The sequence below is a fragment of the Cotesia typhae genome, unplaced genomic scaffold, assembly GCF_013202065.1.
Source record: "Cotesia typhae breed Kobodo isofemale line unplaced genomic scaffold, CoteBio_Ctyphae contig_5, whole genome shotgun sequence".
Lineage (NCBI taxonomy): Eukaryota > Metazoa > Arthropoda > Insecta > Hymenoptera > Braconidae > Cotesia > Cotesia typhae.
Window position 1 is genome coordinate 11,247,967 of NW_027423757.1, and position 12,445 is coordinate 11,260,411.

The 12,445-nt window shown below is 30.8% G+C and overlaps 2 protein-coding genes across 2 annotated transcripts in view; one reads left to right on the top strand and one right to left on the bottom strand.

Annotated features, from left to right (window-relative positions):
- The window catches only part of LOC141530583 (uncharacterized), a 56,266-nt gene that overhangs the window by 26,126 nt on the left and 17,695 nt on the right, over positions 1 to 12,445 (bottom strand). The window lies entirely within an intron of this gene.
- Positions 8,894 to 9,805, top strand: LOC141530420 (uncharacterized). Its single transcript, XM_074247500.1, has one exon. It carries the CDS (start codon positions 8,894 to 8,896, stop codon positions 9,803 to 9,805), a length of 912 nt encoding a protein of 303 aa, XP_074103601.1.

Sequence of the window (12,445 nt, forward strand, 5' to 3'; positions counted from 1 at the left end):
CTATAATTCATCTTACGCAGCTTTTTTTTTTAACTTAAACTTTATTTCAGTGTAATGCAGCTAATTTTAACTTTGTGGCTTTGTAACGCGCCTTTTATATTTTTGCTTTTATTTATTCGTAGAAAACATTTTGTTTTATTCGACTATTAAAGAATACTCGAGAATTTTGTTTTTAATTCAATTTATAATTGCTTTTTATTTTTAATTTTTTAAAGATAAAATTTTTTTTGAAAGAAAAATTGACAATTTTTTATATCTCCAATTTTAATCTCGAATAACTTTTAAAATAATAAATTTATCGAAAAATTATAAGAGACCTTTCTTGTAGAGCGTTAAATTTTCTACGAATAATTTAAATGAAGCTAGCCATTAATTGCTTGTATGAAGAGATATAAAATTCCAAATTAAAAAATTTTTTTTCTGTTATTTAAATAGAATGTAGAAAATTTTGATTTCATATTTATTGAGTCAAAAATTATGAAATAAATTTTTTTTAATTTTTTAAAGGAGTACAAAAATTAATTAGTTATTTCAGACTTTAATTTTGAATAATAATCATAAATTTAAATGATAAAAACCGAAATATGTAAAAATAAAAGTAAAAATAAAAATTAAAAAATCGTTTGAATGAATTAATAAAATAAGACTTGGTCGTTACGGTCATTAAGTATGTGATATTCCGGTGGTTCACCTCCGATCCGAGATATGAGGGCACGTGGCTATCCCTTTTATCCCCACTTGTATTAAAATATATAAATACATAAATAAATTATGCATATGTAACACACGAGAAGTGAAAAGATCTATGATGATGAAGAGACACCGGCAAATTATCTTGTGTTAATTAATTCAAAAGGGGAACTCGGACTCTATAGAGAGTGTATAAGCTTTTTATCTCGAGTTTTTGGTCTAGTAATAAATAAAAACTAATGTAAGTATGTACACACACATATATCCTTGTAAATACTTAACATTATAATTATTAACCGCAAGGTGGACCCACCAACGTGTGAAGACAGCCGACGATTAATTGCCCTGATTACACATTAGGGGTGAAGGGAGACGATATAATATAACGATCGTCAAGCAACATACGTTGAAAATAATTGTTGGATTGTTTTATTCAATTATATGACTTATTGGTACTGTCAATAATTGATTTATATCGATAATTACGGAAGTTAAATTATTAATTGATATTTTATGGGACGATATTTATGATAATTTTGTGGTTTTATAATTTTTATGGTTCAATGTCTTGATAAAAATTAAAAAATTATTAAAACCAATTAAATCAAACACTAGACTTGTATATGAAATGTAAATAATAAAACAGCGTTAATTGAAAGTATGAATAATAAATAGTTACAATTAAGATCAGTGAGTAATTAAATACATTTCTAGTCTAGTATTTATATTTATATTTATATTTATATGCAGTAATCAGGTCGTGTAATTAAAGCGCACTTTAAATCGTGAATGCCTATTAAAATTAAAGTATGACTGCTGGAATTATTTAAGGGGATAAGAAGTTGACGTAGATCATAGACCTGAAGCTTAAACGCGGATCCTTGTGATGTAAAGCCGTAAGTTTAGCGCGAGAGAAAGCAGTAATCGCTAAATAATACAACCAACGTTTAAGTTACCTTGGTACTATACATGTTATGTACTATATACATTACTACACTAGGATAACGGGCTACCACATGTTCCCGGCACACACTCATCTACATCCACGCTGGCGCTCACACCGACTCATTGACTTCTTCTCCTTGACGTTGTTGTTATTTCTGCTGCCTAGGAAGTGCTGCCGCATTTGTGTGCACCTGCTTCGTCATCCTCCAAGTCGAACGGAAAAGATAAAGAAAAGAGCTCGTGCGGATACTATTATATTGTATTATGTATATATATATTCTTCTATTCTACAAGTTCAAGATGTAAAGCGCCCGAGTACGAGGGATGAAATAAGTCCAGAGTCTAACTACCATCAAATTCCTATCCCAACATTTTTGTTTTTCACTACATCCGTAATTTTTCTTTTTAAATTGTCATTAAAATATTTTTTTAAATGTATCATTTGAAAAAAATTATTAATTAAAAAATTCTACTTCTTTGTTATAATTTTTTATGGAAAAATAGTTTTTTTTTTAATATTATTTTTTATTTATAAATTTTTTTTTAAAGAACTCAATTTATTTTAATTTTTTTCAATTTTAATTTATTTCAATTTTTTACACTGTTAAAAAAAAATAAACTTGATTCTGTAAAAAATTTTTCAACTAAAAAAATTATTTTGAAGAGTTTAAATATTTTGAATCTAACAAAAAAATTTTTTAATTGTTAAATTTATTAAAAAAAATATATATATATTGGTTGAATAATTTTTCTGCTTTATTGACGAACATCCAATTCTTTAAAATTATTTTTTATATCAAAATTTCTTCTCTCAAATCAAATTAATTTTTTTTGTAATTGTAAAAATTGTCAATATTAAAATTTTCTTAAATTTTTCTTATTGGTAAAAATTAAACAAAGATTCATTGTTGTTTTATACGCCACAGAAAAATTTATAATTCAATTATAAACCGCAATAATCCTTAAACTTCAAAGAATTCAAATAAAAATCATTAATTATAATTATAAACTATCAAACATTTATTACACGGTCAAAAAGCCTATAATTACGTGCCAATAAAAAAAGCAACAATAAATAAAATTTGATTAAATCCTCAGCTTAATACCGTGGAAAATAAATCATAATCCTGGATAAATACCCTAATAAACCAATTAAACAAACGACCGTCAGGGTAATTCTGGTCGTACCTACCAAACGTATATACTGAGGTGTAATGAGTTTTCGCGGCTTACTCATATTATATGATGCGGGCATCGAACGCGGAACGACCAGAGTACGGATAAATTTAATACAATAATAAATATAAACCGAGAACGGTAGTTGGATGACGAAGAGTATAATACGAACAAACTTTTAAATTAATCAACACGTTGTAAATTAATTGGTGACGGAGATGCCTCTGCCTATGATTACACATAATTGCAATTGGAAAATGCCTGAAAACCCAAGCGAGACACTGAGATTTAATTTAAAGCCTAAGCTTGGTTGCGAAAAATTGATATTTCACGACTTACACAAATCAGCGTTAACGGTTTGGTTAGTAATTTCAATTTACGCATTGTTATTTATAATTGTATAAAATACATCGGTAAAAAAATTTATTTGATAAAAAGGAAAAATTTTTGTTTCATGAAAATAATTTTAAAGAATTTAGTTAATTTAAATTGAGCGGAAAAATATTTATCAAATTTTTACAGTTTATAGTGTAAATTTAAAAATGTAGATATAAAATTAAAAGAAAATTTTAAATATAAAATTTTTATCAACTCTGTAAGAAATATAGTTTAAAAAATTTTTAAATTAAATTTAAAAACGTTAAAAAAAATTAAACTTAATTTAAGAGAAAATTTCAAAATCCAAAAAAATTATTTTTCATTGTCTTAAACAAAATAAAATTTCCTCTTGAAGAATTTTTATACTAAAAACATAAAAATAAAATTCTTTAAAATAATATTTTTGGTTCTAGAATTTTTTTTTGAATTAAAAGTTAATTTTTTTTATTAAAATTCACTCCATGAATCTTTTAAATTTAATTAAAAGTTAATTTTCTTGTTTTCTATTCGTCTATAAAAAATATCTAGTATTAAAGTGAAAGATAGTGATAGAAATGATAATGATGTGCAAACCCGAGGTACCTCGCTAGTAGAGGACGTTTCTCACGTTTATTATTAATCCAGAAGAATAATGACATATAGACTATAAGCATCAAGTGGTGAGTATACATTATACGTATAAATACGAGGATACATAAGATATGAGGTTGAATAAGATCGTTGGCGCGAACCCTGAACCAAGATGTAATTCCTCATAGAGAGGAGCAAGGAGTAAGGCGCAAGGAGTCGAGAATACTCAACTAACGATTTGCTAGGCTCCCGAGCTTCGTCATGCTTGCAAACTATCCTTTCCTCGAGTAGAATATATTTATTATTTTTTATTATTATTTTCATCGGGTCTTTTATTATTTGTGTATAAATATATGCATATAATGTAATATTATTTTCTCGTCTCGTATTATGTATTCCGGACGTTAAAAGTGCATAATAGTCGTAAGTTGTGATGAGTGACTTAAAAATAGCACCTTGAAGCTGATGGAGGGTATAACCAGGCTCCGTTGTATTATATATTGTATACTTATTGTATATTGTATGGTTATGTTATAACTTACAACATAACTAAATAGTGAAGAGGAAAAACACCTCATGACTCTGAAAAGTATTGTATATCATTGCTCTTAGAGTTTAATAGCCATCAGTACCGATACGCCGGCTGCTAATGATTATTCTCCGATCTTCTATCGAGATTTGTGAGGTTTTTTGTGGCACACGGTGAATATAGAATACCGGAGAAAGAAGCAGAAAATTAGACGGGTTATATTATAAATAATGGGGATTTTTTTATCGGATAAAAGATTGGCCGTCATGATGGTTAGGTGGAGGATAATAACCCGGGTATTGAGAATAGACGGATGGAAAATGCCGTTCATGTCGAGGAAGCGACATAAATCATCATTGTTCATTATATTAATGAATTTATCATTTTTGTAGCTAAATGAATGGATAATACTTATGCAATATTTTTTTTACATCTCTTACAAAATAAAAATTGTAATTTTTTTTAAATAATTGTTGAAAAATTTTTTTTAAATAAAATTCAAATGGAATTCTGATTTTTTAATGATTTATTTTTACCTAATTTTATTTTACTTGAGTATAAAATTTTAATTTTAATCTATAATTGAAGCTTTCAAGTTTTTCAACAATTAAAAACCAAAAAAAAATTCTTTACTGTTTTTTAACAAGGTGAAAATCAATTTATCGACCTTGAAAAAAAAATAAAAACACAGTCTCAAAATTGATAAATAGTAAAAAAAATTCAAAATTTCCAAACTAAGCTTTTAATAGATCACTGTAAAATTTTCGGCTTAATTACAAAGTGAGTGAATAAAAGATTCAAAGAATAAGGAAGACAATAAAAAGAATATTTCTTTGAAAAAGTGTATCATCCTTGTGTTCTATATTATATTATTCGTAGCGAGCAATTTATCATTTGAAAAGAGATCAAAATTAGAAGAAACGAGCTGGTAACACGCCTCACACCTAACACCTCTTACTGGTGTCTGACCGAGGCGAGAAAAGCAGGGTAAGAAAATTAGCAATAACCACCTTTTCCAGTTGTTTTGAATAGCATCCGCGGCAAAACAAGGCCGGCTTAGAAGTGTCTTCACAGGTAGTACGGGCAAACCTGTAATTAGAGCACCTTGGTTGTGATTCTAATGGGCCAGCTCAGAGTAACCTTCATAAATCCTGGAGAATTACCAGGGATTTATATCTGAGCAGGCGCTAAACCCCCTGCAGATTTTAACAAATTTTCTCTATTTTATTCTTATTATCCTCACCAGTAAATAAAAGCCGGGTCTATTGTTTCTTTAATCTCCAACTAGCGACTACCATTCGAAAAAAAAAAATTTGCGCGAACACGTACGTAAGGATATGCTAAATAGGGATTAAAATTACCCGATAAATAAAAATAATTATCGATGAGTAATTCAGGTTTTATGGATCGTCAAAGCATCAGTCAAACTCCCGGCTATTATGCTGTAAATCATTAGTGATTGTCCGACGAAGTGTAATACTGTAAGCCGCTAGCGTAGGCAGGTAATAATCAATTTGCGTTCGTAGATAACACGCAATAAATTGATTATCACCTATCATCACATCACGAGGTTCAGCATCATCATGAGTAGAGCATAGGTTCGAGATCCGATCGACCGTAACCTATCGCTCTGTCTTCTGTCTTAGTCTTCTGATTACATTACACTCGTTACCTGTTACATGTTGTGTTATTCTGTGTGCCTTTATGTTGTGAATTTATAAATAAACTCTCTATTCTGTGATTATTATATTCACGATATAATACCGAGATAAAAGTACAGAGTCATTCTCATGTCGTTGACTCATATCACGGTTTACTACTAACTACTTGCTAACTTGTCATCTAATAGTTTAACTGTAATTTTCATTTATTTTATTTCAAGCGTTAGAGGTATATTATGTTTATTAATAAATTTTAAATTGTATTAGAAATTGAACTGAATGATATTATGATCAGGAGATTATAATTTCTAATATGAAAGCGGGGTTTAGAGTAATAAACCCGTGAAATAAGTTTATTTTTATTTAAAAAAAAAATTGTTACATAAGATACGTAAAAAATTATTTATTATACTTTTGTATTTTTTTCTTTTTTAATTAGGATCTCAATTGATGTGAAAAATTAAATCGATGAGCTTTGTTGAAAGTCAAAAATATAATTTTTATTTTATAAGCTCATATTTTAAATTTAACTCTTTTCTTTCGAGAAGATTCAGTGATCATGCGCCATCTGTTGGAGTTTTTGATAACTATTTTTGATAAAAAAATTATATGTGCCTTATTAAGCCTATTGAATATTAAGTTCTGTTCTAACAAAAAAAAATATGACTATTGAGCTTTAATAAAAAATTTTCGAATTTAATTTACATAAATTTAATAATAAATAATGTAAAAAATTATTTTATCGAAAAAAATTAATTATTTTTCACAGTAAAATCACAAAAAAAAAAAAAAAGGAAGAATTTTCCAGCTATTTTATAAAAATCTTTGTATCAAAACATTGAAAAAAAAAAATAGATCAATTATTTCCGTCCCTTTCTAGACAAAAACATTTAGTTGTGGTTTTTATTAAAAACAAAAAGGTCCAAAAGCTAAGTGGGCGTACTGTGAGTCATTTTTCTACTTCAACGTCTCGTTTGTGACTTGTCTAGTAAAAAGTGCCGCTACGCTGGTCAACTTAAGCCCGAGCCTATTTCGGCTTGGCTCAGTTCATTTGTTGCGTAAATTAGTGAAGGATAATGAGGATAAGGCCCACCGCCCTTCTTTCAAAGTGTGCTAACAAATGAAGCGAAGCCCTAGTCGAGTATAACCGAGAAAATACGGAGAAATATTTCGGTACCTTTATTTAATTTGTTATTACTTTTCACAGGCCTGAAATTTTTATTTTTATAGCTTAAGTTATCCCTTGAGTTAATATTTGCAATTGGAAAATCTAAAAAACAAACACCTGGCAGCATGCCGTACATTTTTTATAACTATTACTTTTACACGCGATAAATAAAAAACAAACAAACAAACACTTGAATTTATGTTTGGTTTTAAAGTCAGTCATGACACCAATCCCGTTTTAGGGTTGAAATATTTTGGAGATCAAACATCATCAAGTAATTCCTCGATATCACACTTTTGTACATAAATCCTCCAGGTACACAAAATTTAAAAGAAAAGAATTTATATTTTTATTTTCTTACAGTAATTTTAAAATAAAGTTAAGACTGTTGGCGCCGTTACAAAAAGTATTAAGAAGAAATTAAATAAAAGCTCAGTAAAAAAATTCTGAAACTGAACGAGGAGTTTTTAAAAATCCTTAATTGATAAGTACGAAGTGCAGTGGTTTGCTGGAGCGGCAAAAAAGTTAAATTGACAGTTACTTTGGCGTAAGTGAATGAAATAAAATAAAGTTAATAAAGAGGAAAACAAAAGGATGTATCGTAAAGTCTGAAGGACCTCGTAAACCAGTCAAATTTGTCGACGCTTTCCGGCCCGAGAACGTTTAAAATGTCGTAAAGTACGCGTGGGGTACTCTTATATATACATGTATGTATATATGGGGAGGTTAGGTGAGTTTTGAGACGAGTGTGTCAGAAGTAAGACAGAAAGAAGACGAAAAGAGAAATAGCCGTGTTTGGAGTCTCCTCGTAACTCGAGTTCTGTTTTGCAGCTCGTAAACTAGCGGGTCAACCCAACAAGCAAAAATAAAGAAAGGTAAAAAGTAAGAAAAAAGGCATTAGTGTTCTCTTGTGTTGTGTCTGGTGAAATAAAAAAGGGGGCTCAAAATTTAATTGTCAATGGAGAATAAAAATTTTTGAGCCAATTTGGGAGCTACCGGGAATTTTATTTATCGTCCCTCAAATATCTAAATGTCAATTCGAGATTTTTAGTCAGGGATAAAAGGGACAAGATATGTCTTTATTAATATTTAGATAAATCACAGAGGATCGATGTCTTAATTTAAATCAAAAAACACGAGTCCTAAGAGATATGACGTCTCTTAAATATTTAATTGCAAGAGACAAGTAGAAAAAAGGAACGGATGCAAATTATCCCCTATAAATAATGTGGGAATCACAATAAAAGTAATCGAGCTAGCGCTAAAGTCCCACAATAGCTCTAATTAAAATCCGTCTAGCTTTTACCGATTTTTATTTCTTCTGGACTAAGCCCCCAGCAAATTTGAGCTAAAATGATAATAGAGCACAAGAACGAGGAATAGTCGAAAAAAAAAAAAAAAAAAAAAAGTAAGAAACGAGACGAGAGGCGTGTCTGCTGCGGCTAGCACAAAGAGTTGCCCACTCGACAGGCCTGGTAGTGGGGAGCTGGGTCCTGCGGGACCCGATCTTGACCCCCACCTCGCTGAGGCCCAATTCCCCCTCCAGGCGCTCCGGCAGCGTGGTCCAGCCACGAGATCTCCGAGCTGCTCAAGACGTCGTCAGTTTACGCAACGACTCGATCGACTTAAGACGTCGCTCGAGCTACCCTCTTGTTCAGTCTCAGTATTCAGTGTCATCAGTGACGTCTGCAGTGAAGTGAATTTTATTTTTTTGACTATTTGATTTTTTTTTTTTAAATAAAACAAGACAATTTTTACATAAAAAAAAAAAAAAACATGACGAGCTACGCGTGTTTCCAACAGTACGATCTCCTAGACTCTGAAGGTTACGGCTCAGCGAGCAGCCCCGAGTCGAACCCGCGGTCCTACAGGCCCCCTCAGGCCCTGGAATCCTACCCCCAACCACCCCGCTCAAGGGGCAGCAGCTGTGACAGCATAAGTTCTGTCGACAGCCAGAACCACCAAGAGTATTTCCTGAATTTGGGCGGTGGGTTCAACTTCACCGAGTTCTACGAGGGGTACAACCGCGAGGCCGCCAAGTGTGACCAGATTTACGACCCCTTCAAGCCTTTGCCGTCCAAAGAGAGCCAACACAAGCTGAACTTCAACTGCCGGACAGAGTTCAACTGCTCTGTTGATGAGTCTTATGACTTGGGCTACCTCGAGGTCAAGCCTCACCCCGTTCTCCAGCAGAAAGTTAACCTCAATGGAAATTTAAATGTTAATCTAAATGGAAATGGAAATGCCAATGGAAATGTGCCAAGTGAGTTCTTCTCGAAGAATTTATACAACCAAACTCTCAATCAGGAGCAAAATTTGAACTATCAATTGGCGGAAAATTACCAGGGGAAAAATGACCTCGAACAGAGCAGAATTAAGTGCCAAGTTCAGAGGTATCGAAGGGACAGTGAAGCTTCCTTGAGCCCCTCGCCGTACCCGGCTCAAAAAATCAAGGAAACCCTGCAGAAGATGAAGAATTCCGCGCCCGGGATTGAGGTGATGAGGAAAAGAAGACTCGCTGCCAATGCCAGGGAGAGGAGGAGGATGAACAGTTTGAACGACGCTTTTGACAAACTGAGGGATGTCGTGCCTAGTTTGGGGAACGACAGGAAGCTCAGCAAGTTTGAAACTCTTCAGATGGCCCAGACATACATTTCTGCGCTTTACGAACTTCTTCAGCGCGACTGATAGCGGAGGATTTGGGGAGACTTTAAAAAATGATTTTTTTAAACAGACTGAGGTATTTTTTTGTAAATATAAACATTGATGATGATTATTATTATTGTATGTAAATAGATGATAATGATAATGATAATGATAATGATAATTATTATTATTATTATTATTATTATTATTATTATTATTATTATTATTATTATTATTATTATTATTATTATTATTATTATTATTATTATTATTATTATTATTATTATTATTATTATTATTATTATTATTATTAAATGCTTTAAGTTATTTGATGAATAAAGTCTAGTTAATTGTTGTAAATATTCATGGATGTTTTGTAGAATAAGTTGGTAAGAATGTAATTAGTTCTTAAGAGTGTAATTAGATATTTTAGTCTCGATAATTTGTATGGATGAATGTAATTAATAATAAGGGATTCTATAGTGTAAATTGAGAGTAATGTGTGTAATATGTTGAATATTATTATTGTATTGATGTGGGTACTTGAGGATATAAGAGTACGAGTATGTTAAAATGGTTAAATGTTCTGCACGCGAGATACTTTCCCGTCACCTTCGTATCGCCATTATTATAATCGTCGACTGGAGTGTCCGAGTACTTAGCAGTCAATCACAATTAAATAGTATTTTGTGGCTGCATACAAGCCAATTCGATCGGACGGTGAGGTGATGTGATGGCTTGTATGATGGGACTCTGAGGATGAGGTTCGAGGTGACGGAAAGCAAAAAGAGAGCAAATTGAAATCTTCTAGCCTGTAGAGCACCGACAGAATGATAGATGGTTCACGTACGACCATCAACGGACAATGACCACCCTACATGACGACCTCCACGGTTATACTTTTTTCGTTTTATTCCCTCTACGCTTTTAAAAGGACATCTACAGATATTTATTTTAATATAATTAGTGTACAAATTTATTATGTAATTCAAATTTATTTTTTTTCGATGAAATTTTTATAAGAAATTCTTTAAATAAAATTCAATTTTATGTTAATTAAAATTTTTTGTTTATTTTTAAATGTTTTCCTGTCTCATTTATTTTATATTTAAGTTAATTTTTTTTTTTATTTTTAACTTTAATTTTGAATTAATATTTATTCGACTCAAAGGTAAGTTCTAAATTAAATTTTTATTTAACTAATTTTTTACGTTCAAATTTTTTTTTAGTATTTATATTAATTTTTTTTTTTTTTTTTTTCCATTTAAATTAATTTCAATTTTCATATGAATTTTTTTTTTTATTTAATCTATATTGTTAAAAAAATGAGCGAAATTTTTTGGCCAGTGTATTAATACGATAAAATTAAAATCATTTCTCACAAAATTCCATAAAAAAAATAAAATTTTTTATCATAAAATAATAAATAGCTAGATTTAAATATTAATTTATATTATAATAATATATAATTTGAAATTTCTCTATTTGATTAAGATAAATGATTGTGTGTTAAAATAAAATAAAACAAAAATAAAAAAGCGTAATTGTTGGGGAGTTTAAATGGTAAAAGAGGAAAACAAGTAGGCAGTAGAATTAAAAGGCATAAAAAGTCGGCAAATAAATGAATGAAAGTGTATTAATGCATGATGAGTAGGATTGGGAGATGAGAGTGCGCGAGCTATCGGGGATCGGGGTAAGTAATTTCGTAGCAAGAAGTAACTAATGGCGAGAGAGTAAGGGACTTCTTCTTCTTGTGTGGGCATGTGTGTACGAATAAGAAAGAGTATGAGAGCGAGTCCAATACTACCGTCCAGCTACTCGCACTAATCATTCGCACACTGATGATGGTAACGTCTTCATTTGCGCGGCTCCAGTCTCCAGTCTCCAGTCTACGGTCAGTTCCTCTGCTCGGTGATGCCAGTGCAGGACAAACCGGACAGCCGGCAGCGTTTTGTCGTATCAACGCCATTCGTCTTCGCTCACACCTTGACGAAAGCGTAACGCGCGGCTTACGACTCTGCGCCGCGGGGATTCCTTCTTATTCCCGTCCTGGACCAACTTCGCTGGGCATATACCATACACACAGTACCTCTCTCTGGTTTTTATTTTTTTTTTTCGACAATCCTCTTTGATGTTAAACAAAAAATTAAAATTCCTCACTTTCATTACTTCATTTATAATTTTTTTTTCATTGCAAAAAATCTTTATTTTAATTCTAAGAATTTTTAACATCTATATCAAATTTTTTTTTTTTTTTATTAATTTATTTTTTTTTATATGTAAAATAAGAAATTCTAAATTTCTAAAAAAATAATAAACTAATCAACTGTTGGGTCTAATAACCTTGTAGGAAATGCTAAAACAAATCAATTGGTTTATAAATTTCACAAAAAAAAAAACGATTTTATCATATGACTATCCTGGAGACAAAATTTTTCGTATTCTCTTAATAATGTAAATTTTGTTGAATTCTATTAAAATTTTGATAAAAAAAAATTTTTTCATATCTCAAAAATTTCCGAAAAAAAAAATCGATTGAAATTTAACAAAAAAAAATTACTTTAGCAAACTTCTGGCGAATACTGTGAGTTTATCGCGTGTTGTATTTTTATTTTCTGAATTTAATTACCGGGTAAAAATTCAAGTTTCATTTAAACTGCCCATAGTAATGTACATATGTGC

What these genes read in the sequence shown, in the direction of transcription:
- LOC141530420 (XM_074247500.1), top strand. Translation starts at nt 8,894, where the DNA reads ATGACGAGCTACGCGTGTTTCCAACAGTACGATCTCCTAGACTCTGAA.